The 27709-nt window shown below is 42.2% G+C and overlaps 1 protein-coding gene across 1 annotated transcript; it reads left to right on the top strand.

Annotated features, from left to right (window-relative positions):
* Positions 1–4636: 4636 nt before the first annotated feature.
* Positions 4637–6204, top strand: LOC100996139 (Y-box-binding protein 1-like). The gene is given in 2 exon segments (XM_034937160.3): positions 4637–4894; positions 4896–6204. Coding segments are annotated over 2 exon segments (945 nt in total). The 5' UTR covers positions 4637–4769; the 3' UTR covers positions 5716–6204.
* The last annotated feature ends 21505 nt before the right edge of the window (positions 6205–27709 follow it).

Below are 27709 nucleotides of genomic sequence, written 5' to 3'. Positions count from 1 at the left end.
ACTCCCAAAGACATTCAAAGCTGAAGCTGGAGCCATTTTCTTTTTATCAGAATCTTCGAGAACTCTGAATCCATTAATGTGGACAAAAACAGGTCCAGACTGCACTGTGCCAATGGGCATTATTACCTCCTGTTCAGTCAAGTGAAATAAACTGGGTCTCCAAATAGGCTGACATTTTCTGAGCTAACAGTCCTCCCCTGTTTATATTTTCTACTTAAGGAGGATATTTTTTAAAAGCCTATTTCACATAATCAATTTTAGTGGGCCCTTTAAAATGGAAGGTGAGCTGGAGGTAGTTCAGTTTGTTTAACAATAACTTCAGCTTATTGAAGTGAGCATTAGCGTATCATGTCCCCATATGGCAGTCATTAGAGACAGGGGAAACTTGAGAAGCTTATTACTCTGAGATAGCTAGTAAAAGGAATTGAAGACATTTTTATAGGACCTAAAGATAGTGCCAATAAAGTAAGGACAAAATCCATTTGTAGATGATAAGCAAGAGGAGGAAATCTTTGAGAACCTAAAAGGTCTTAGCTCTACAGTATACAAAGTAGAGAAGCTTTCAGGTGACAAGTCTATGGTTCATGTGCATATTCATTAATGTATTTACCTTTCTCAGTCACTCAGTTAACCAGTGTTTATTGAGCACCTACTATGTTCCCAAATGTGGTGACTCCTGAAAATGCAGTGATAACCAAGGCACAATCCCTGCCTGGAGGACCTCACACATAGATGATAGACTAGGAAAGAGGCCACTGAGTGCAAAGGGATGGAATAAGTGGAAAGGGAGGCAGGGGGTATTGTGCCAGTGCACCAGGAACGCTTCCTACCTGACCTGCTAGGGCAAGGCTGGGGTGTGGGTTGTTCCAGGCAGATAGAGCTAGAGGTACAAAAATCTGCAAGGAGAGAGAAAATGGGGTGTCCTTCAGCAACTTCCAAGCAGCTATTTATGGCTTCCACTAGTTCAAGGAAGGGAATGTCAAGAGGTAAAAGCTGGAGAAGTAAGCAGGGATCCAGATCACAAAGAACCTTGTATGATTCTTGAAAATGGAAAACCCTTAAAAGGTTCTAAGCAGGGGGATGATGTGATCAGATATCCATTTTAGAAAGATGGTGTATTTGTCTGTTCTCACACTGCAAATAAAAACATACCCGAGACTGGATAATTTATAAAAGAAAGCAGTTTAATTGGCTCACAGTTTAGCATGGCTGGGGAGGCCTCAGGAAACTTACAATCATGGTGGAAGGGAAAGCAAACAAGTCCTTCTTTACATGGCGGCAGCGAGGAGAAGTCCCAAGCCAAAGGGGGAAAAGGCCTTATAAAACCATCAGATCTCGTGAGAACTCACTATCATGAGAACAGCATGGAGGTAAATATCCCTATGATTCAATTACCTCCCACCAGGTCCCTCCCATGACACATGGGGGTGATGGGAACTACAACTCAAGATGAGATATGGGTGGAGACACAGTCAAACCATATCAGATGGTATAGGCTGCAGTGTGCAAAATGGATTGGAACAGGGAAACGTGGACACGGGAGGCAAGTTGGGAGTCTCATAAAGCAATAAATAATCAAGCCAAAGGATATGAGTGGCCTGAACTAAGGTACCTGACATGGGACAGAAAGAAGTGAACAGACTGAAGATATGCTAGGAAGGTAAAATTAGGACACTGACATGGGTTGAATGTGGAAGAGGAGGAAAGAAAGAAGCTAAAGGGATTTTGGGTTATACCACTGGGTGGGAAATGGTACCACTTACTGAGATAGTGAACAAAAGGGGAAGAGGGAGTTTAAGGGAAACAATGGTGAATTAAATTTTAGATATTTCATGTTTGCCTTTGGGATATCCAATAAACTCTTAGATATATGTATCTGGAGCCCAGGACAGGGAACTGGCAGGACTTAGAGATTTGGGAGTTATCATCTTATTCTTGGTAATGTAGGCAATGAAATATGGATGAAATTACCCTTGGTATGGGGAGAAGAGATCCTAGAACAGAGCCCTAGGGAACTAACCAATATCAAAGAGATGGAATGAGGGTGAGGAGCCCATGAGGCAGCCTGAGGATCAGTGGAGTAGAAGACCTAGGAGAGTGTGTTGTCAGAGATGCCATGGGAAGAGAGGCTTTGGGAACAAATGGTTTGTCAACAGAGTCAAACGTTACAAAGAGGTCATACAAAATGAAAGAGGAATTTTAAAAGAATTACTGGAGGTGTCCACTATCATCAATGGCAAACAGATCATTGGTGGTCTGGGTAAAAGCAGTTTCAGTGGCACAATGGAAGAGGAAATACAGCTGCAGTGAGTTGCAGAGTGAATGGAAGGTGAAAACGTGAAATTTAGAGTACGAACAACTTTTTCAAGATTCCATATGTGAAGGACATGGGGAGAGGAGGCAATAAGTGCCAGAGGAGAATGACAGGATATAAGGCAATTATTTTGAAACTAAATTATTAGAAACTAAATGATAGAAGAGACTTGAAGTGATTCAAATGCTCATGAGAATTAGCCAATAGAGAGGCAAAGTTTCATGAGATGGGAGGAAGAAGGGGTGATGATTAGAGGGGCATATGTGAGAAGGTGAGATGGGGGGCTTGCCTGGGTCCTGGGTGCAGAGAGAGGTACTGACCCTGTCAGGAGGACAGACCTGGTGCCAGTTAAAAAACAACCGCAAAACCCCAGGAAGGTACACCAATACATGTTGATGCTCTCACATCTGGAATCAACTGACAATCAGCTAACTGGCTCCACTGATCTTGGCTGTACTAAACTCTCTAGGACTCCACAGCTGTCATCTGATCTGGATGAGCCTCATCTGCTCCACAAGACCCTCAGCTTCATCCTGGGATGGGTAGACTTGCATGGACTTGTTTTTTCTCATGGCAATGGCAGAGATGCAATAGAGCAAGCTACAATTTCCAAGCCCATCTGCCGCCTCTTCTTGTGTCATGCCTGCTAATCTCCCACTGGCCAAAGCAAATCATGTGGCTGAGCCCAGTGTCAGGTCAGTCCACCCACACATTGCAAAGTTAAATGGCAGAGAGCATGAGGTCACAGATATCTTAACACAGATAAAGAGAAATACAGCTTTGACATTTTGTCAAACACAAGAAGAAAAAGCAGTTTGTAAGAATCCAAGGGAAAAAGACAAAGGCCTAGCCATTCACTCCTCTTTCATGCAGATCAAGGTGCTGCTGTATTATTTATGTCCAGAAAGGTTAACACTCAACTGCGGTTAATGAGCAAAGTCAGCCTAGATGAGAACACTTCATGATAGGGTCAGCATTACCTTATAAAACTTAACGACAGCAAAGTCAGCTTTATTGCTTTTGTTGAAAGGGGGAAAGCCCTTCACCACCTCCATGAAGTTGGTGGAAACTGCTCCTGGGCAAAAGAAAAAAAATGTTCTCTCCAAAGCTTGTTTATGAGAGAAGATTATTGGACTGTGAAAGAGTTTAATTTAAAGAGCAGGGTGGGGAGACAGGAGTGTCTGCAAAAGTGAGGAAAAGACAGCTCTGGCTTACATCCATATTACACTTGGAAGGGCAAGAAATGAGCTTGTGGATCAATGAAGCCAGGTTTCCAAGGGCTAAACCACAAAGGTAAGGAGCAGAATGGTGATTCTGTGATGGGGAGTGCTTTCCCCATATGCTTCAGACATTCCCCAAAGTTATCATCACCTGCCCTTCTCCCTCCTCTCTATTTTCAGGCAGAACCATTCTATAAACACCTCTCTCTGCTTCTGAAACACCAAAGCACGGCACTGCGAATTATAAACCTTCAGTGTACAAAGGTGTCCATGGTTATCACCTGTGGATCTTGAGCTTACATAAATCAGGGGTCTAGATGAGTTGCTCCCCCTTCTTTCAATTCAGTGTAGTGCGATGTATTCCCCCTCAGGGGCATTGATGGAATATAGTGTCTAATTTTAACTAAACTGTCAGAAAATTAACACATGGCTTTAAAAGTTTCCTGTAAAGAAACAGCAGTTGGGAGATTTGCTGGCCTAGGACAGGAGAACAGACCTAGTGCCAGTTAACAACCACAAAGACCCAGGCGAGTACACCGATACTTGTTGTTGCTCCCACCACTGGAATCAACTGAGGGTTGGCTAAGGGGCTCCACTGATCTTGGCTGGACTCACCTGTCTGGGACTCCACAGCAGTCAGCTTACCTGGGACTCCAGCAGCTGTCAGCTCATCTGCTACACAGGACCCTCAGCCTCATCCTGGGATTGGTAGACTTGCCCAGGCTTGTTTTCCTCATGGTGATGGCATAGGTGCAAGAGAACAAGCTCCAATGCCCAAGCCCATCTGCAGCATCTTCTTGTGTCATGTCTGCTAATCTCCCACTGACCAAAAACAACAGGGAAATGGCTGGGCTGATGAGCAGCCCACCACAAGAACAAGCTCTTGGTCAGCCACACTGCAAAGTGACACAGTGGTGAGGTGATGTGATCACTCCAGAGAAGTCAGCTAAAAGGGGAAAAAATTGAAATGATGAAGATGATTACTATTTAAAATACGTATTTATATCCACTATCATTAACTATCTTTAAACTGTCCCAAGTGCACGTTGTACCTGAAGTTGTCATAACTGGTAGGACATAAAAACTTTAAGCATTCAGTTCGATCGGTAGCGGGAGCGGAGAGCGGACCCCAGAGAGCCCTGAGCAGCCCCACCGCCGCCGCCGGCCTAGTTACCATCACACCCCGGGAGGAGCCGCAGCTGCCGCAGCCGGCCGCAGTCACCATCACCGCAACCATGAGCAGCGAGTCCGAGACCCAGCAGCCGCCCGCCGCCCCCGCCCTCAGCGCCGCCGACACCAAGCCCGGCACTACCGGCAGCGGCGCAGGGAGCGGTGGCCCGGGCAGCCTCACATCGGCGGCACAAAAAGGTCATCGCAACGAAGGTTTTGGGAACAGTAAAATGGTTCGATGTAAGGAACGGATATGGTTTCATCAACAGGAATGACACCAAGGAAGATGTATTTGTACACCAGACTGCCATAAAGAAGAATAACCCCAGGAAGTACCTTCGCAGTGTAGGAGATGGAGAGACTGTGGAGTTTGATGTTGTCGAAGGAGAAAAGGGTGCGAAGGCAGCAAATGTTACAGGTCCTGGTGGTGTTCCAGTTCAAGGCAGTAAATATGCAGCAGATCGTAACCATTATAGACGCTATCCACGTCGTAGGGGTCCTCCACGCAATTACCAGCAAAATTACCAGAATAGTGAGAGTGGGGAAAAGAACGAGGGATCGGAGAGTGCTCCCGAAGGCCAGGCCCAACAACGCCGGCCCTACCGCAGGCGAAGGTTCCCACCTTACTACATGCGGAGACCCTATGGGCGTCGACCACAGTGCTCCAACCCTCCTGTGCAGGGAGAAGTGATGGAGGGTGCTGACAACCAGGGTGCAGGAGAACAAGGTAGACCAGTGAGGCAGAATATGTATCGGGGATATAGACCACGATTCCGCAGAGGCCCTCCTCGCCAAAGACAGCCTAGAGAGGACGGCAATGAAGAAGATAAAGAAAATCAAGGAGATGAGACCCAAGGTCAGCAGCCACCTCAACGTCGGTACCGCCGCAACTTCAATTACCGACGCAGACGCCCAGAAAACCCTAAACCACAAGATGGCAAAGAGACAAAAGCAGCCGATCCACCAGCTGAGAATTCGTTCTCTCCCGAAGCTGAGCAGGGCGGGGCTTGAGTAAATGCCGGCTTACTATCTCTACCATCATCCGGTTTAGTCATCCAACAAGAAGAAATATGAAATTCCAGCAATAAGAAATGAACAAAAGATTGGAGCTGAAGACCTTAAATGCTTGCATTTTGCCCGTTGACCAGATAAATAGAACTATCTGCATTATCTATGCAGCATGGGGTTTTTTATTATTTTTACCTAAAGACGTCTCTTTTTGGTAATAACAAACGTGTTTTTTAAAAAAGCCTGGTTTTTCTGAATACGCCTTTAAAGGTTTTTAAATTGTTTCATATCTGGTCAAGTTGAGATTTTTAAGAACTTCATTTTTAATTTGTAATAAAAGTTTACAACTTGATTTTTTTCAAGAAAGTCAACAAACTGCAAGCACCTGTTAATAAAGGTCTTAAAAACAAACAAACAAAAAAAACCAAAAAACTTTAAGCATTCAGAACCCAGATACAAACTTCTGCAATTGCCTCAGCAATAGTCTAGGTCATGTGGTACCCAATCCAGTGTTTTTAAAAATGCTACTAAACTACAATAAAGAAGCATCTTTAAAGCCTTCTTACTTGGAAGAAGCAAAAGGCCACACATCTTTTTTCTAGTTCTTCCTTCTATTGTGAAAATAACTGAAATCAGATGTGGAAAAGAATATGGCTGCACACAGAAATGAATTACTTTGTCAGCCAACGATATTAAAAGATGCATAGAAAACACTGTTGAAGGTTAGAAGAAATGCATCTAGAACAAGAGTGGGAGGTTTGTAAGACTTGGGGATGAAAAGATGTTATCTAAATGAATGGTATTGCTAGGTTCTGTTTCCATAATGACTGTAGAAGAACTGACTTTGTGAGTCAATAAAAAAAAAAAGAGGCATGAAAGAAGACATATTCTCCACAGAAAATGACATCTTGAAAACTGAATATTACCTCCAGTGGAGCAGGTGGTTTGATTGGAGAAAAAAAAAGGATTCCAAAGTCAGGCTGCAGAGTTATCCCATGTGTGAAATTCATTTAGTTCATTTTTCCTTAACAAGCTACTGTGGCAAAGAAGTAGAAGGCAGAATTTCATAGGGCAGTACTCGCAAACCTGAAAGTGCATATGTTTCACCTGGGGATCTTGTTAAAATGCAGATTGTCATTCAGGAGGGCTGGCCTGTCCTGGGATTCTGCATTTCTAACAAGTTCCCAGGCAATGCCGACACCGCTGGTCCATGAACTGCACTTGGAATAGTGAGAGCATAAAGAAATACAAAATGTTAGGGTTGGTATTCACTTTATAAGAATAAGATCATTGACAATATAATAAAATCTTCAGGTTATTTGGTATGGATCATGCAAAGCATTTTCACAGAGAGGTTTGCTGCTCATCTTGTGTCCACGTCCTAAAGAGCTGTCATATAAAAAGATGTGCTGCTAATTTTGCTTTCACAAAAATACAATATTTTCCGATTTCTGACCTTTTAAATAATGACAAATAGTTGTTGGTAGAATTCTATCTAGCAGGAAATAAATAAATACATCTAATCTATTTCTTTATGTAAAAGTGGCAATTTAACAATGAATGGGAAAGTAACTGCTCTTCCAAAAGCTTTGTGCTATGAAGAGAGCATTGTGAAAACAGATGTTTTCATTATGATGAGTTTTTGTTGAAATGACAAAGCACCACCCACAAAAACTTTCGTATTTTCACACTAAAAATCTTGGAGACTGAATTTTCTAATATTTAAGTCATTTACATAGTGAATTTTGAACACATTTGCTAAAAATGTAAAAACATCAACTTCTAATTTCTTTACAAGAAAACTAATTTGGTATCAGAGAATATAGAAAATGTTAGCTGAATTTTCACAAATACTTTTGCATAATTGGTGAATAAGATTGAATAATTGTAAGGAACATGGCTGTGCTTTGGTCAAGGACAGGCCGAGGTAAACATCCAGAGTGACTCAGCGAGTTTAGAGCACAGGTGTATAACTCTACTTGTTATCACAGCCATGTAGCCATAACAGAGGAAAGCCATCTCTTGGCTCTAAGTCACTATTGTCTGTAAAAGGTATAATTGCCCTGCTGACACTGTACATGTGCACTGGCACCCAGAGAAAGAGAGAGACAATCAGAGCTGTCCATCTTTGCAGACAGACAGAGCAGAGGCCAGGACACAGCTCAGCTCGCTTGTGCCCAGAGAAAGAGTTAAGCTGCTGACCCTGAAGGCAAGGGAGAGCCAGCCATGCAGCTGTGTGTGTGGGAGCCACCGGACTAAGCAGCTGAAACAGGATGGACAGAGTGAGAAAGCTGTTGATGACAGCTGCTGCTGAATAAAATCATCTTTCACCCACCTATGGCCACCTAAGTGTTCTTTCTGCTCATCTACGCACTCCCTCAAACTTCAGCATGGGCTGGAACCTGACCCTGAGCATGACAATAGTGAATACTATAATTTAGTAAGAGAGACCAATGGTGCATGCCTTCCATATGAATCTATGAAGGATCTTTTTTCCCTCTGATGGAAATTAAAATCAAGCAAGCAAACAAACCCAACTTAGAACTGGACCCTCCAATGAGTATACTACAAAGTCCTAAACCAGGATTTGAAAACATAAAGTATTTTCAAGTGCATTGTTCTCACGAATATTAATAATGTGTAAAAAGGGTTTAGTGAGAATAACGTTTTATCATTAATAACACAATTACTTAAAAAGCATTGTTTCTTTTTTATCTTATCCTTTATAATTTACATTTTTGTGTATATTTTCACATATATAAAACATTGATACATCTGAATAACCTATGCAAATACACATATATTTTAGGGGGTTGTTTACCTTTTCTAACATATGTGTCACGTAACCCAAAAAGAGCAGAAGACACTGATGTAAATTAACACATTTATAGACTGTAAACTCTGTGTGGCTATTTTCTTCCTTTTTTTTTTTTTTGAGATGGAGTCTTGCTCTGTCACCTATGCTGGAGTGCAGTGGTGTGATCTCGGCTCACTGCAAGCTCTGCCTCCTAGGTTCATGCAATTCTCCTGCCTCAGCCTCCCCAGCAGCTCGGACTATAGGCGCCCGCCACCACGTCTGGCTAACTTTTTTCTATTTTTAGTACAGACGGGGTTTCACCATGTTAGCCAGGATGATCTCGATCTCCTGACCTCCTGATCCGCCCGCCTCGGCCTCCCAAAGTGCTGGGATTACATGTGTGGCGATTTTCATTCATTCAATGAATATTCACTACACAAAAACATTAGCTTAATGCGTATTGATTGCATTTATATTCTAAAAGATATTTAAGTTAAGGGTGATTGGATTTTGTTAGCAATATGCAAAAAATATGAATGGGCTATTCTCACAGAAAGAAGAAAAAAGTTATCCTTTAGGTTGGATCAAGCAGCTGTGCCATGGAATGCCAAGAGTCTGGATCATCCCTGTAGCACTTATTCCATCCCTGACAAGCCTGGTGAAAAAGTGTGAGCCAAGGAAAGGATTTGTTCCTGGAGATCTTAAGATCTTAACATGATTCACAGCTGGATCCCTACTGCTGACTCATGAGGTCCACCCTCTGGAGCTGGCATTCTTCAGCGGAGCTGTGCAGAAAAGCTGAAATGCCCAATCAGAAGATTTGTATAAATGTTGCTTCATTTTTCTGCTTAAGAGCTTATCTTTTCCTTTAGAAAAAGAGTTTCTGAGGAATTCTTATCATGAAAATAGTTTGTATAAACTGCCTCTTGTGAAACCATTGCTGTGGTTTCGCTAAGATAAGTCCTATTGTATACAATCAGTAGTTTAAAGAATTCCCAATGAGAAAACTGAATGAAGGGAGATATTTGGCTCTTATTTAAGGAGAAGTGGAAATTGCTTTCTTTGTATTAGAAAGAATCTGAGGCATAGATACCTATGCTTTCAGGATAAAGAAATAGGTGTTTTTTCTCTCTGTTTCTAATTTTGATTTAGGGAAGAGAAGTAAAAGAGCTACTGTTGAGGAAAAGGAGTTGAAACCCAGGAGGAACTAAGTCATCAGCAGGCTCTAAATGAGGCTAGAGCTAACAGCTGAGAGAAGCCACAAAGCTTTGCAATATAAATCTAGCCTGAAGGTCCAGCTCCCCACATCAGCCTCGAGGCCTTCACGTCAAATTAGAAAGAATATTTAAATCAGAATATGGCTATGTGGGAGGATTTAGATTTAATGATGATGAATAACAAATATGTAAGGAGTTAACAAAATGTTTCTCTAAGTGTTTATTTTTAAAGAATAAACAGCTTTATTGTTTATTGTTCTTTCACGTCAGTAATTTTTAAAGTATGTTGATTAATAATTAATTATAAATTTGTTAGCATGGACTTGGGAAAATAACAAAATGTGAATCTCAGGAAAAAATCTTTCCTGATAGAATGCCCAACAGGGCACTTACTGCCATTTGGTGGCAATGCATACTGATTGCAGGAAAAGAGCCTACAGGTTTTTTTAATCCTAGTTTTGTATACAGAGATTCATATTTCCACCTACTCTTGTCCTATTTTCTAAGATGATATGGATTTTCAAAAGCTATAAAGATGAAGACTGCAATGTTAACTGATTCAACAAATCATTACAGAGCATCTACTCAGTGTCAGGCACTATTATAGGCACTGGGGATACAGAGATGGCCTAAAAAGTTGGTGACCATGCTCTCATAGTATCCAAATTCTGGTAAGAAAATGGGCAATGAATGAGTGGATTAATAAAGTAATTTCTGATGTTGTTAAGTGCTATATGAAAACAAAACAGGGTAAGCTGGTAAGGAGTGACTGGGAGAAGGGCTCAGGGAAGAAGATCTCTTTGAGGAGCTGACATTTGGACTAAATTACAAAATGGAATTGAGCTTTGCAAAGATCTGAGAGAAGAGCATTCCAAGCAGAGGGAACAGAAAATAAGAAGGTCCCAAACGGAGTGCAACTGTTTATTTTTAGTGAGCCAATGAGAGATTGATAACAGGTCAATTCAGATAGAGAGGCAGGTGCTAGACTATGTAGGGCCATTTTGAACTTTATTTCAAAATTTTGATCATTAATTTTACATTTATTATTAAACTTTATTCTAAGGACAATGGAAAGCTGTGAGAAATGGAAAAAAAAATGGCACAATATTTTGCAGCTTTTCCCTTCAAGAGTTGGACTCTATTTTCCCAGCTCTGCCATCTGGACTAGGCTTGTGGCTAGCTTTGACCTCAGAATGGCAAAAGCAATATGTTAATTCCAAAGGCTCAGCCTCAAGAGTTCCTATAGCTTCTACCTTCACCTCTTGAAACACTTCTGCCATTATGTAAGAAATCCCCAACTGAACTACTAAATAGTAAGTGACCACATGGAAGAACTGCCCAGCTAAGCCCAATCTATATTGCTGATCCACAGAATTATGATAAATAATAATTGGCTGTTTTAAGCATCTAAGTTTGGGGATGGTTTGTAATACAGCAATAGATAACAAACAGGAACCATAAGAGAATTTTAATCCTAGGAATGACATGATCTGATTTATATTTTAAAAGTTTACTTGGGTATGTCACATTCAGAGAGAAACTTCGAGAATCTAAAATATTGAGAGAGAAACACCAGGATTCCAACCAAAATACTTGTCCAAATGGGATGGATACATTGTCTGGGGCTGGATAGAGTGTTCTCATTGAGAAATGATCACTGTGCGGTTTACTATAGCTAGGATACATGGCTCATAGCAACTGTTGTTGCAACATTGAAGTTGAACTAATAGAATCTAACCTTCTGTCTGAGTAGAGCAAGGTTTTCTAAGGCCCCTGAAAGCCTCACTTCTCTGAATGAAACTCCCTTTGCAAACAGGTTGCATTTTTGTAGACACTGATGAAGCCATTATGAGAGGTAAATCCGAGAGTAGAGTTTAAAATATAAGAATCAGCAATTTGTTTCTGGCTATGGTCATGATGGAGTAATGGGTATCGGTCTTACCCTCCTGCCTTAAACAGGTATAAAACTGAACAAACGTTGCTGAGAGAACTAAAGAAGACCTCAACAGAGAGTTATACAATGTTCATATTTTCCCCAAATTGATCTCTACATTCAACACAATCCCAGTCAAAATTCTACCAGGCATTTGTTTTTTAGAAATTGATAAGCCCATTCTAAAATTTATATGGAATTACAAAAGTCTGGAAAAGGATAAATCTTGCTAAAAAAAAAACAAAAAAAAACAAGAGTAGAGAATTTTATAAAACTTGATTTCAAAATGTAGTGTAAAGTTACAATAATCAAGTAGGTGTGGTATTCGCATAGGATAAATAAATAAATATATCAATAAAACACACTAAAGGGTCCAGAGATAAACTCACACTTATATAGGCAATTGATTTTTTAAAAATATGTCGCAGCTATTCAGTGAGGAGAAACAAAGTTTTCTTCAACAAATGGTAATGCAACAACTAGATTTTCATGTGGAAAAATGAGTGTCTTGGCCTCTATTTCACATTAAAGGAAACCAAAATATTTCTCCCCAAAATGGGGAGGATTGTTAAGTTAAAGACACTGTAAACACAGAGGGAACACTCTGCCTTAGCCTGTACTTGCCTGATGGCAGAAGGGAAATCCTTCCTTGCTGAAGGCGGCACTTGCTTATCAGCCCAGAGAAGATACCAGCAGGCACCAGATGAATCTGGGAACAGATTTTACTTCCCACATTTTCCTGCCTTTTAAAGACGGAAACTGTCCTCTCCTTTGTCTTGTCACTGCAGAATTTATGACTGTTTGTTAAAATACTGTTTAGGCAAGGCTCCTGAGATGCTGCCTTGGCAGGGATACTTTTGAACTGAGGCTTGTCCTGCATGACGAGCACAGCATGTGTCAATAGACTTCTGCAGGTTTTTCTCTTGTTAATCTGACTTTTGTTTTCAGAAGAATGTCTCAGCTAAGAACATATGAGGGTTAACAATACATATATTTTTTCTTTCCTACAACATCACATATAAAAACCATCCTAAATGGATCACTAACATAAACAGAAAAACTCAGATCATAAAGCTGCTAAGAAAAAACATGGGAGAACATCTTGACTTGGGATGACCAAATCTTTTCTACATAAACAATGACCATATGAATTTCATCAGAATTAAAAACTTCAATATAAAGTTTATGTTCATGTAAAATACCATTATGATAACTTAAAAGCAAAGCACAGATTGGGATAAAATATTCACAATATGTATGTTTGATAATGAGCTTTTACCCAAAATACATGAAGAACTCTTGCAACTCAACAATAAAGAGACAACCCAGTTTTTAAAAAATGGACAAAAGATGCAAATAGACACTTCACAATGAAGATATTCAATAACAACATGAAAGTGTGTCCAACATCCTTCATTATCAAGGCAATATAAATTAAAACCCCAATGAGATACTACTTTGCACTCACCAGAATGGCTAAAATTTAAAAGGCTAACAACACCAAATGATGACAAAGATACGAAGCAACTAGAACTCTCACACATTATTGGTGGGAATTTCAAATGGTTCAATCACTTTGGAAAACTGCTGACAGTTTCTAATTAAGCACCTATCAATTATATGACCCAGAAATTCTTCTTCTAGGTATTTACACAAGGGAAATTAAAATATATATCCACAAAAAGAACTATAAAGTGTTCATAGCAATTTATTCATAGCTCTAAATTAGTAACAACCTAAATCTCTATCAAAAGGAGAATGAATAAGCAAAATGCAATATAGTTGTACCTCAGTATCCATGAGGGATTTGTTCCAGGGCCTCCTGCAGATACCAAAATCCACAGATGCCCAAGTCCCTGTTATAAAGTGGCATCATATTTGCATATAACCTATGCACATCCTCTCATATAATTTAAACCATCTCTAGATTACTTATAATAGCTAATACTTACAGTACCTAATATAAATGCTACATAAATAGTGGTTATACTGTATCATTTAGGGAATCACGACCAAAAACGTCTATATATGTTCCATACAGATGTAATTTTTTTCACATATTTTCTACCGTGGTTGGTTGAATCCGTGAATGTGGAACCCACAGATAAAAAGGGCCAACTGTATATTTATACAATAACATATTCTGAGATAAAAAGGGACAAACAACTGATCCATTAACAACATGAATGACTTTCAAAAGCACTTTGCTCAGCCAAAGAAGCCAGGCACAGAGAGGATGTAAACCAAAACAGGCAGTGATCTATGGTGTTCAGAAATCAGAACTGTGTAGCTGATCTGTGGAGGGACAGAGCAGAGATTCACTGCGAAGGGGCATGTGGGTTAACTGGATCATGGTTTCTGCGGTCTTTACAGGATGCACGGTGCTGGCATCTGCTAGGCTTCTAGGGAGGCCTCAGGAAGCTCACAATCATGGCAGAAGGTAAAGAAGGAGCAGGCATGTCACATGGCAAAGCAGGAGAGAGAAAGGGAGTTGGGGAGAGAGAGGAAGAGGGAGAGAGAGAAAGGAGGGAGAGGAAGGGGGAGAGAGAGAAAGGAGGGAGAGGAAGGGGGAGAGAGAGAGAGAGCATGAGAGTGAGAGAGCAAGAGAGGTGGGGGAGATACCAAGCCCTTTTAAATGACCAGATCTTGCAAGAACTCATTATTGGGGAAAACAGCACCAAACCATGGGGGATCTGCCCCCATGATCCAAACACCTCCCAGCAGGCCCTACTTCCATTGGGGATTACAATTCAACATGAGATTTGAGTGGGGACAAATATCCAAACTATATCAGAAGATATTTGTTAGGATTCCTTGAAAACAGAAAGGTTTTCTCGGGATTTAATGTTTTGATTTCTAAGAGGTTTTATCTGACCTTTACAGATGTGGGATGCAGGGATGTTAGCCCTCAGGCAACCTACCCTACCTCATATAAATAGATTATTTATCTACTCTGGCTGGACCCTGTGTTAAGCACTGGATTATCTCATTCCACCTTTACAACAACCCTCTTCTTACAGATAAGGAGACTGGGGTTTAGTGAGGTGAATTAACTTCCCAGTGTATCCCAGCTAGGAAGTGACAGGTGGTGACTTGAACCCATTCCACTATTCTACTTGTTCAACCAACCCCTGTCCCCCCCAGGAGTGACTGGGCCCAGACAGACAGGAAAAGCCACAGCACCGGTAGTAGAGAAACTGGAGCAGTTGTTAGCAGAGGCGGCATGTGAGGAAAGCAAAACCATACTGCAGAGAGAAAAAGGGCTGCAGATGCTGGGATTTAAAAGAGCTGACAATGGAAACGCTGTCAGGAGCATCACAATTGCTGGCCAAAGCTGGCTCCATGAGGTGTGGTAACAGCAGGATCAGAGAGAGGTTTTTCTTAGCAGTTACTGGAAAATGAAGAGTTGGGGGCGGGGTGGAAGAGAGACTTGGAATTACAATAGAAAGGGGAAAATCACCTGCAGAAAATGCTTTTCTGCTCTGGAGAAAACTCTATAAGGAAGCTTGTGGCAACCATGGAAATCGAGCAGGGCCATGTTTCTGAACAGAGCTAGTGCTCAGTAAGAGCAATTTCCAGCAGGAGAACTGGGTGTGGGAAAAGCCCTTGAAAACCACTGTGTCTGGTTTGTTTGTGAACCTGATGACACAGCGGAAGCCTGCCCCAGGGCACAGAATTGTGCTGAAACCTGACCGTGTCTTCGAGACTCCAGGGGAGCTGAGCACTGAGGTATATTGAGTTGGGATTTTAGGGTTCAGAATGGAATGAATTTTTACATCTATCCACTTGTAAAATGATGTAGGGTACATACACCTACAGCAGCCTTAGTAGGAACTGAGTGGAGAGGAGGGGATTCTGGCCTCCCCACCTAAGCTTTTGGAGTCTGAGAATTAGCAGTGTTTTTGCCCCTTGGTACCGTGAATTACCTTCTCTCTCAAATGACCTTATCTCTTAATTACCAGTGACAAGCTGCGCTCTGCTTATGGTAGAGCATTCGCCTTTTCCCTAGTTGACATTCAGAGTCTGTAGAATTCCAGGCACTAATGAGCTGACTCAACACTCCTGGATATGGGGAAAACCCACAACCAACATGTCTGGTAAAGCCCAGATTCCTCCATGCTCATTTGAAAATGGTAATGAGATGCCAGGAGCTCATCAGGGGACCTCCCTGGCAAACATCTCTGCTAGCAGAATGAGGGTCTCAGTGGTAACTGACTCACCCCATCTCTCCTGCTATGGTTCTCCCTTCCCTGTCATAGCAGAGATGGAGCAGTCGGCAGCTGCACTGCCTGTGAACATGAAGGTGGGGACTTTCTATCTTATTCTGTAAGCTTTGTTCACACAATGTCCTTTCTGAAGCTACAGGGGAAATTTCCATACTAGCTCCCTTGGTATGACAGGTGCCATTCCCTTCATAAATCCGCCCTAAGATTCCACAAGATGGTGCTTGGGTCTCGTTTTAATTTGCCTCAGCAACCCAAAGAATCACAACTGCTGAAAAGTGGGATCCTGGCATCATTAATAGTTACAACCAGATCCCCAGCCAGTCAACCCAGTCCATCCCAGAAGTATCTCTTGACTGCCTCCTGGACTACACAGCCTGTGCTTGGGCTAGAAAATGTCCACTGTATTGTTCCCCTGCCCCTCCTCCTATCCATCTCTCCACCCATGTCCAGTCTTGTCTTTCAGTGATACCATAATGACCTTCTCTTCTCCACCTATGTGAAAAAGGTGAGGAGAAACCTCTACGCCCAGGCCTGGCCTTGAGGCCTCTGGTTTTGACACTGATGTCTCTTTCTCCTTTCTCTAGGCATGTCTGTGTCTCTAGATCTGATTCCACTTGAGTGGTTTCCAGCCTCCCCGTTGGCAGCATGGTTTGCATTTAGGTTTGGCTGCAAATAGACCACTGATGCCGGACCGCCCTCCCCTCTTGGGGTGTGCCCTGCTTTGTCTTCCTGACATTCCCTCTAGAAAGGAGACCATGGGGAGCTCTCCCAGAGAAGAGTGTTGTCTTAATGGCCAGGAAGCGAGAAAATCATGGCAAGAGGTGAGGGGAGTGATTAATAGCTAAAGGAAAGGGTAGAGAAATTAGAAAATAGGGAAAGTAAGAAAAGAAGCATCAGGAGCTGCCTAAGCACAAACTACCCATCTCAAAAGGAAAAAAAAAAAAAAAAGATATACATAGGGGAAAAAAATTCCCTGTGTCTTTGGAATTTGAATTGTGATATAGACTCAATCATTCAAACTTAATTGAATACCTACTATGAATCTGCACAGTCCCTGCTCTTGAGAGTTTATGTTCTCAAATACATTTAACTAAACATTATGATGCAAGAAAGAAGAAAAGCTTGTGTAAACTGCTCTGGGAGCCCAGAGCCAACCTGAACACGTTGAAGGAGAAGCACTCCAGGAACTCATATTAGAACTGGGTCTGCAAGGATTTTACCTAGTTGAGAAGGAGTGAAAAAGGTTTTCAGGTGAGGAAACAGCATAAGAAAACCATGGGGGTGCAATCAGGGAAAGGCAGGCATTTCTTGTGGCTGGAGCACATAAGATTTGGTGGAAAAGTGGAAAGAAGAAAGGAGTGGCAGGGGCATGAGGCCAGGAAGTCAACATCTGGGAACAGGAAAGCAGCATGCACAATATTAAGGGATTAGGACTTTATCTTGCAGAGAATGGGGATGTGGCAAAAGTTTGTAAGCAAAGGAGTGACAATGAATATATGTGTTTTGGAAAGATAAGTGTGACAATATGGCTGGGAAGCAAGAGAAGTTTTAAGGCAAGGAACTAATATACTAAACATATACTAGCATATATAATAATATAGATATACTAGAAGTTGTCAGGAGAAATTACCTCTTCAAAATTAAGACAGGGTCAGGGAGTCTGAACTGGAGGGAAATGATTCTTGAGGTTCAGCTGAGGAGCTAGTGTCAACATGATTTGTTGTCCAACCGGATGTGTGAGTAGTGAGGGAGAGAGAAGAAAGGAAACCTTGGGCACTTGTGTAGATCTCTGTGCCATGAATCAAAATCTGAAATACAGGAAGAGGAGTTGATGTTTGGGGATATTACAAGTTGACTTTTACACATAAGAAAATAGCTCTGGAGTTCCAGAGTTGAGAAGCATTCCATTTTTGGTGGACAAACATGCCATACCTCACTCCCATTTCTGTCCCTTTTTTCCATCAGCCCCCACCCAAAAGCAAACTGAAGAACAGGCAAATGTGAATGTTCTTTGTATGTAAATATTCCACTCCCCTAGTAGCTGAGAAGACATGTGTGTTTGAAGCCTCACCAGCTTTCCAAGGCATCATGCAGCCTTTGCTACATGAACACAATCCTTTCCTCTTTTTCTCTTCCCTATGCCACCTCCTCACCCCTAGAAGTCAGGAGGAATTCCAAAAGGAAAAGAAAGAAAAGGAGGAGTATACTGCCACAGCCTCATGCAAGAGCAATTAGGAAATGCATCTACAAAATAGAAAGCATGGTCCTTTTCAAGTCTGTTTCTCTTGGAACAGTCAGCAAGGATGAGACAGATTCTCTTAAATTCAAGAAAGGCATCTCAGGAAGCTGTTCTTCTTTCCAGGGCTTTGGGAACTATGCTGCAAAGAGGCAATCTCTCCAACTGTCCCCTGACACTGGGAAGGGTTACTTTCCCTCTTGGAGCCATTTCTCCTCACTCCCATAGAGTCATTGCCTTGAATAGGCTCCTTTAGGGCTTTGACCAATGCCTAGGAAATGAGAATCCAGGTGGAAAATTATACATTGCTAGTCTTTTCCTCAAGATCAAGGCCTCAGTATGGTTCATGCTGATTTTCGCTGATCTGCTGTTGTAGGGAACAGGAGGACCAGAGAGACCTTGGGGTGTATACAGGAGGATCTTTACTGAGTGCACTCAGACCCACATTCCTTTGTGTCCTAGCTTCTTAGATAGTGTTTATCAAGGCTTTTCCTGGGTCTGGGCTGTGCCTGTTGCTGCCTCTGGGATAAGTCAGCCTAATACAGGAAAGCTTATTTCTCTTTCTTTAATTTTTTTCTTTCTTTAATTTCCCACCTCACTGTAACAGAAGAGTCCTCACTTAGTTGACTTGTCTCTTTACCCACACTAACGTCACATATGTGGCATTTGATAGTACCTGGGATCAAGGAAAGAGTGAATTTAGTTTTTTCAAGTTGTATAGAAGTAACACTGTTTAAATATTAATGGATGATATTTTCCCCCATCTCTTACCACCCAGTTGACTCTATCCCACCCGACTTTCAGGCAGCCAGGCCATTCAACATTCATTTTCTTGGGAAAGAGAATTAATAGCAGAAAGCAGGAAGATGGGGGAAAAAACACCAGGACTCTTCTAAACTTTTGAACTTTAAATGTGTAGGCCTTAGGAAATAAGATAGGATTCATGTCACAGATGAAATAAATAATATTCCCCAGGCTAGAGAGGGGAGGTGTGTAAGAAAGGATAATGAAATGAGTAAATTATGGGTACATATTTATTGGTGGATGCCTAAGAAAGAGGGAGGAGAGGAAATAACCCAGCTGAGATCTGGTTGTTCAAAGAAATGGGAACTTTGCCCAGGATCCTGAAATTTAAGGGAGCAAAAGTATGAGATAGTGATGTTTAAATATTTTACCTGTTTCAAATCCCCCCTCCACTCTCAGCAAATGTGGCCCCTTTCCCTTCACCTGTCTATCCTGAGATCAGCTTAGTTCTGCCAGACTTTCCCCTTGCCACTCCCATCAGCCAGGCAGAAGAGATGGTTGAAATGGGAGACCCAAAGTAAGGAGGAGATAGAACTTGCTGTGCCTCAGACCTGTATCCTTTCCTTCCTTTTCTTTCCTCACAACAAGTTACCTCTGTTGATTGGAGGGCAGGTCCATGCTGCTTGCCCACGTCACTGTTTATAACTCTGTTCTCAGGTATTCTCATGGGTACCATGGCTGGAATTGACCCTGGGAGCTTCCTCTTGTTAGCCCAGGTGATGAGCTAACTATGCTGGGATAGGTGCCAACCCTCAGCTCAGCTTCCCATAGGATGATGGGCTTCCTTGCCCCAAAAGGGGTTCTGTGATATCCCAACAGTACCAGGTTTTCAGGTGCTAGGCATTTGGTTTCCTAGACAACTCCTGCAAAGAGCTATACCCCAAACCCAGGCTGTTTGTTTGTTCCCCAAGTTACAAGGCCATTTCTCACCCTTGATCTATGAAAAGGCTGAAATAGCAGAGGGCAGGGTGCCTTGGCACCAACACGTCTCTCATGGATTGATGGTTGATGGGGGCCTGTCGTTTCTCTGCTTTTGTTGACCTGAAGCTCTTTTATTTCCTGCAAAAAGCTATTCCCTAACCCATGTCAAGCAATGCTGAGCAATTTGTCACAAGCCTGTTACATTGCTAATAATGACTGGGAGGTACTCAACTGGCAGGACTGTGCACTTAAAAAATTAAGAAGTCATGAAATGTAGATGAAACAGCACAGGCTCTGAACCCTGTATTTCCATGCTAGCTCTGTTCTTTATTACCTGTCTAATCAAATGTGGGCAAATTTACTTCCCAGTCTCCATTTTCACATCTACAAAATAAGCAAAATTAACATTAATAGGATTGTAGTGAAGGTCACATGAGATAATGTCCCTTGTATGTTTGGCACTATAACTGATGTCCTCAAAATTATTAGGTTGATACTAGAGAAGCAGCTTCAATTGTGCACAATTTCTCCCTCTCCCAGGGTGTCGTGTAGTTTCTCTGCACTAATTAATTTCTGCCATGTGATTTGTAGAACTATGTAACTGACCTCATCATGACCCACTTTACCCCTCTGTAAAGTTGCATACTTTAAGGAACTTTAGGAGTTATATATAATCACTTATCTGGGGACTTGATTCCTTACCTGGTAACCTTTCCCAGCCAGAACCCAACCCAGACTCTGGAAGAAAGTGACAAAGGCCTATGAGCAGTAGGTGTTAGAAGGTCCAATCATCACAGCTCACATAGATTGGGAACAAAAGTTCCCTGGGTTTGGAAGGAAGAAAAAGTTCATGGCTTTGAAACCAGACATAATTTCAAATTTTAGTTTTACCACTTTGGAGTTGTGTGACCTTTGAAAGGTCACTCACTTTCTTTGAGACTCAGTTTCCTAAATTCAAATTAGGGTAACAGGGTATGGTGAAGATTAGAGATAACATTCCTAGCCCATAGAAGCTCCTTCATAACCAGGGCTATTATTATTTCTGTATAGGCCAGGCTCCTCTGGCCCTTGTTGGGAGCCTATTTGACGCTAGCAGTCAGGAACACAGTTGCACAATTGTGAATAAGCTTGTTCTCTAAACACTGAACCAGCAAGTTCAAGCAAGTAAAAGAAAGTCACCAGACAGCAGTGGTTCTAAACCCTGTATGCACGTTAGAATCACCTAGGGAATGCTTAAGCTCTAATGCCCTCACCACACCCCAGACTAATCATGTCAGGGCTATGAAGAAGGAGGGGTTGGGCCCAGGAATCAGTATTTTTAATGTTCCCTGGCCAATACCAACGTGCAGTCAAGGTTGAAAATCACTGGGCTGTGGCCAGGGCCAGTGGCTCACGCCTGTAATCCCAGCACTTTGGGAGGCCAAGGTGGGCAGATCACGAGGTCAGGAGATGGAGACCATCCTGGATAACACCCTGAAACCCTGTCTCTACTAAAAATACAAAAAAAAAAAATTAGCCAGGTGCGGTGGCGGCCGCCTATAGTCCCAGCTACTCAGGAGGCTGACTGAGGCAGGAGAATGGCATGAACCCCGGAGGCGGAGCTTGCAGTGAGCCGAGATTGCGCCACTGCACTCCAGCCTGGGTGACAGAGCAAGACTCCGTCTCAAAAAAAAAAAAAAAAGAAAATCACTGGGCTGCTTCTCCAACATTATTGTGCATATTTAACACCTAGGAAAGTAATTAAAATGCAGAATCTGATTGAGAAGGCCTGGGAGGGGGCCTCGATTCTCCGTCTCTAATGGGCTCCCGGGTGATGCTGACGCTACTGAATAACAAGGGCTAAAGGAAGACTTGCTCTCATCATCAAGATAGAACGGCTGAGAGCCTGTCATTTTGGGAAGAGACAGAAAAACTATGAATTGTCCTCTTGCTCTCCAAAAGTAGAGTGGCCTGGGAGCCACTTAAAGAAGAGGCGTGTAGCCCTATACCTACAAGTAGTCTATAGGAGTATTACTGTTATAACAAAGCCCAAGTTGATGGTCATAATTGTGACCCTGAGTCTCTAAAAAAAGTTACACTGGGTGTAGGAGCATTTGTTTAAGAGGACCAGGAAATGTGTTTATCTTAGTCAGTTCAGACTGCTGTAACAAAGTATCATAGACTGGGTGGCTTATAAACACCAGCAATTTTATTTCTCTTAGTTCCGAAGGCTGGAAGTCTAAGACCAGGGTGCCAGAATGGTGGGAATCTGGTGAGGGGTCTTTTCCATGTTACAGACTGCTGACTGCTGATTATATCCTCACATGGTGGAAAGAGGGTGAGAGAGTTCTTTGGAGTCACTTTTATAGGGACATTTATCCCATTCATGAGGGCTCCACCTCATGACCTAAGTTTCTCCCCCAGATCCCACTTCCTGATACCATTACCTTGGCAGTTAGGATTTCAACATATGAATCTGTGGGGGACACAAACATTCAGTCCAATGCAGTATTACACATTGTAGAGACTCTTAAAGAAAAACTTATCTCCACTTCTAAGAAGTAAGCTATAGACAAATCTTCCTATGAGAAATAATTAATGTCTCATTGATGCCAATTACTGAGCTTACCAGTCAGGTGTCACTCAAAAGGCACCTGACTGTTCAACCCTAGTCAGGAACTGAGGTAGACAGCATTATCGTTCCCAATTATCCACTCTCCTCTCCCTATAAAAGGATTATAGTTTCTACCCCATATGACTTTTTTTGGCCAATAGAATACGAGCAGATGCAACATGCTACATGCCACTTCCAACCAGAAGTTCCAAGGGCCATCACCTGGTTTCTTTTGTTGCTCTTTTCTCTCTACCATAAGATTCCTTCTCCCTGGACTCCTGGGTCCAAGAATGAGGAAGACACAGCAGGGGCTACAGCTGACATGTATAGGAGTGAAAAATAAGCATTGGTTGTTATAAGCCACTGAGATGTTGGGGATATTTGTTACCACAGTGTAACCTAGTGAAAACTGGCGAACATGTGAGACATGGAGACAGGGCTGCAGAACACAGAGCAGGTCCCACATGGGGGGTTATGGCATGAAACAGCCATGAATGTCATTAGTTGTGAAAACGTCTCAACATATATACATCCTGGAGGACTCTTCACATATAAATGGGGGGACAAGAAGAATACAGATACCTCTTGGTAGATTTGGGGAGGTTTCTTAGAGAAAATACTCTCTGAAATGAAGGGAGGACATAGCAGGACAATAAGAGGGAACATGAGGGTGGGTCTGGAAGCAATTAATATAGTGAATTATTCTAATTCACTGTATTTGGTGAATAAGAGGGCTTGAGTAGATGTTAGATTTGAAGCCCAACTTCAGAGTTAGATTGTGGGAGGTGACAGAGGGAGGACAAGAAGTGGCTGAGGGTGTTGATGAAGAATGACAAGTTTGTTTCTTTAGTAACACCAGGTCTTCAAGATGTCTCTTTTCTGATCTCCACAGAGAAGGCATCTGAGGCCACTTTCAACTTCTTCTCTTTAGTTATAGTTTAGACTGGGGAGGAGTCCATGGGCCCGACTGGCCAGATTCCAGGGCATTGATTTGGCATTTCTTTGTTCTATCTCTGATTCCATTTTCTCTGGTGCTGATGGAAGTGGTTCTGGAGAATAACAAGGACACTGAATTCTCTTGCCTAGAAAAGCAAGGTAGTCCAGGACCTACTCAAGTTCTGCCTGGGTCCTAGGTAGAAGCCCCAGCTGTCATGAAGTATCACTCTGCTTGGCCCACCATTGTCCTACGCATATATCTCCCTTGGAGACCTCCTCTGCAGGGAGAAGTCATTAACGCGGGCAGGCTTCAAGTATTCCTGGATTCTCTGGGCAAAACTCTTTCTTTAATACCATTTTAATTCCAAATCTCTCTCTGACCTCTAAGACTACTCATGCCTGTCATCCCTATAACTATCAACTGATATTCAGACGCATTTTCAGCCAGAGTCAAGTCTTAAAGAATTGTGTGTGTACATGTATTTTAAGAGCACCACGGCATGCTCTAATTATGCCAATGTAGGGATTATTCCCTAAACCCTCTCACCAGTTTATCAGAATCCAAATGGGAACATAAGATCTGAAAACAGGTGAATGCAGCTCAGCTATTCTGGACATAAAAATAGTGAAACTGAAGTGGACACGTAGGGAGGAGTAAATCCCACAGAAGTAGAAAAGGTGACAGTAAAAGATCAAGTACAAAGGAAAGGGAAGTTTTAAAATGAGAAAATCAGCCAGGGACCTAATGACTTTAGCATCTCTGTCTATGTCTTTGACCTCATCACTCCTTCATTTGATGAAGCAGCCAATTTTAGCTTGCTAAGGCACTCGGGCTGAGGATAATGTTTCTTTGTGTTGCAAGCTAACAGAAAAGAGTCTTGCAAAATCATTTTCTTTTCCTTCTCTGCATGTAAAATCCATTATAAAGCTGGAGGCCATCTCTCTACTCTAGAGAAAAGAAAGTATTTACAAAGAAGGCAGAAGAATGTCTTCACACGTATCACAAAAGAAAAGGCCAATTAAAGCCCTGAATGAGAGAGAGTTCTGTGAGCTTGTTTCTGTCAGGAGCAAAACAGCCTGGCCATTGACCAGCTTTCTTTAGACAAGGAACCAAACTAGAGTCACAGAGATAAGAAAACAGAAGGGCGGGGTCAGAATTCAACATCCACCAGCTTGTCCTCTGCCATCTTCCTCCAGGCCTCTGCCATGAGGGTGCCAGATAGAATAGCCATGGGAAGCAGGCAGCAGAATTATCCGGGTACTGGCAAAGATGTTGGATGATCCAGGCAATTAGAAAGACACAGCCCAATTCAGTCTCCATTTATACAGCCACTTACCTTCCCTTCTGTATTCCTCATTTGCTTTCTACTTTTTTGGTTTTTTATTATTTTGAATCTTCAAAAACACATTTCTCTTACTTCCTCCTAATCACTACTAACTTAAGATTAACAGGGAGGGCTCTCCTCCAATTTAACCACAGTCTCCAAAGTTCAGCACGTTGGGTACCATGTTAGTGATGCATCAGGAGTGAAGGCAGCGGTGCTTCAGGCTGTGAGATGGGGAAGAGACTGGAGTTGAATGTGAGGAGAAGACCCTAAGGAGGCAAGATTTGCTGGGTGGCAGTGGGGCACTGGGTTGGGAAGGTAAAGGACATCTGAGTCACACGTCAAGGCAGAAAGCTGGCCTACCATCTCATACCAGTGGAGAGATCATTGTTATGGCAAAGGAATGTGTCTTGAGGTGTCTGACTCCATTTTTTGATGTTTGGCACCTGACAGCTTTTAAGCCACCCCTCTCTCTTCCCCATATGCCTACATAAGAAGGCCTGGGCATGCCCTCCTTTGGTGAGGGTAAAAGATTCAGACCAAACACTCTCATCCCTGCCTGGGAACTTTCAAGCCAGCCCCACCCACTAACCACAATAAAAACCCTTTCCTGGCTCCCTCAAGCTATTTCAGACCTACATGAGAGGACTGCCCTGCTCTCCTCAGAGACCTCAGTTATGTTGTCCAAACCTTTTCAAACCCCCTTGTTTTGTGTGGCATCATCAGTTTCAATATCCAAACCAAATTTTGGGCAGGCATCCACCTACCTCTGCAGGTAATCATTACAGAATAGACCTAGGAAATACCTGGTACTCTCATCATTTATTGTGGTATCTGGCAGCACTTCAGAAAAACTGGGCCAAGTTAACGCGGAAAAGGCAAGGTTAGATGTTGATATCATTTACAGGGGACCGAGTGTAAGCAGGAGTGGATTAGAGTAGTCTTAATCCCAGTTTATTAGTCAGGGTCTATCGCCTAGGTCACTCTCATGAATCTGGGCTGTCTACAAAATCACATGCTATAAACATGTAAAATGTAAGCTTGGAATGTTGGCCATGGCTCTAGGATGACTCCTAGACAGCAACCACTGTTGTCTCACTTGTTCTGATCCACACTAGTTCTCCCTGCTTTTGAAGCCTCTATCTGGTTCTCTCTCTGCCTCCAATTTTTATTTTACCTGCTCATGATTTGATGACTTGCTGTCGATATAGTAGCCTGACTTGAGCCACTATTCCCATTCATATTTCATCTAGAATTGGTTTTTGCTACCACTCATCAAGACTCTAGGTAAGTAATACCTCTACACACACACACATACACACACACACACCAGGGATTGGGTATGAATGGATTAGATGGATAAGTAGCTAGTGAGAATAAAAAGATATTGAGATATATTCAGAATCTAAACTTCCCAGACATCTTAAGTACCCCCACCCTAGGGTTTATATCAGGTTATACATTATGAGGAAATTACATGAGTATAGAATCTAGTAGTACCATCTTGTTTTCTCTGAAGTTAGAGCAGGACAGCTGATATGGTTTGAATTTGTGTCCCCACCCAAATCTCATATCAAATTGTAATCCCCAGTGTTGGAGGAGGGCCTGGTAGGAGATGACTGGATCACAGGGGCAGATCTCCCCCCTTGCTGTTCTCATGATAGTGAGTGAGTTCTCACAAGATCTGGTTGTTTAAAAGTGTGTAGCACTTCCCCTTTCCTCTCTTCCTCCTGCTCTGGCCATGTGAAGATGTGCCTCCTTCCTCTTTGCTTTCTGCCATGATGGTAAGTTTTCTAAGACTTCCCCAGCCATGCATCCTGTACAGCCTGTGGAAGTGTGAGTCAATTGCACCTCTTTTCTTTATAAATTACCCAGTCTCGGGTAGTTCTTTAGAGCAATGCAAGAATAGACTAATACAACAGCTAAGATCATTGATGAAAGAGTGGTTTTGTCAAAAAACAAGAGAAGAGCCCTTGGCCTAGTAGTGTCCACTTTTCAATCAAGAATTGTGGCTAACTGTGAAGTGAGGTTGAAAATATTAAATCCAGGTTATATATAAATCAGCACAAAATATACTCTGTGATGGTAGAGACAGCTAAATTGGAAGTTCCAGTTTGAGTGTTGCCTCTCTCTCTCTCTCTCTCTTTCTAGCACCTCATTTTTCTGTGCCTTCATTTCCTTATCTATGAATTGGTAAGTTTAGACCAATCTCTAAGGTTCTTCAAACTCTAAACCTTTAGTGGATATGTTAGTTAGGATAGTCTAGGTTATGTGACAGTAACAAAAACTGAGAATTCTAGTGACTTAAAACTTAAAGTTTATATCTCTTTCATATAAAATCCACTATTGTTCTTGGGACTGTCCAAGGAAGTTCACACACAAAGATCCAAGCTGACAAAAGCTTCATTGTTTTTGTCAGGCTTCCAAGGTCTTTGCAGCAAGCATAACAGATAAACTGAAGGTCAAGCACTAGTTTTTAAATGCCCTGGCTTAGGTATGACATATGTCACTTCCACTCACAGCCTAGTAACAGCTGGCTCTGCCCAAGGGTGTGGCAGCATGGAAGAGCACATAGATATTCAATCTTTGCTGTAGTGGTTCTGGGACTCTCATCCAATCTGGGCTCACATCACGTATGGCCCTGTTACCATGACACAGAGATATTCCAATGACCATAGGCAACACCTCCAAGAAGGAGCTGCCATCTTCCAGAAATGGCTCAGGACTTACAAACACACTAGCATGTCAATGGCCCCAAACAGCTAATCACTAACAGGGCAAAACCAGCCTAAACACAAGGTCTTCTAACAGTGTGAGAGAAAATGCACAGATGATTTGTTTGAGACCAATAGGAGGTAGGAAGAGGATGCTGTGTGAAGCTAACAGACCACTGTGATTCTTGTATTCCACCTCACCTAGTATGTTGGGCCAGAAAAGTGGACCAAAAATAAATTGTTTGTAGAGTTCTTTCTGATGCAGCAAAACAGATTCCAGATGCAAACTAAACAA

This window comes from Pan paniscus, chromosome 15, assembly GCF_029289425.2.
Source record: "Pan paniscus chromosome 15, NHGRI_mPanPan1-v2.0_pri, whole genome shotgun sequence".
Taxonomy (NCBI): Eukaryota; Metazoa; Chordata; class Mammalia; order Primates; family Hominidae; genus Pan; species Pan paniscus.
Note: the sequence above shows the minus strand (reverse complement) of the source record. Positions and strands in the feature narration are given on the sequence as shown.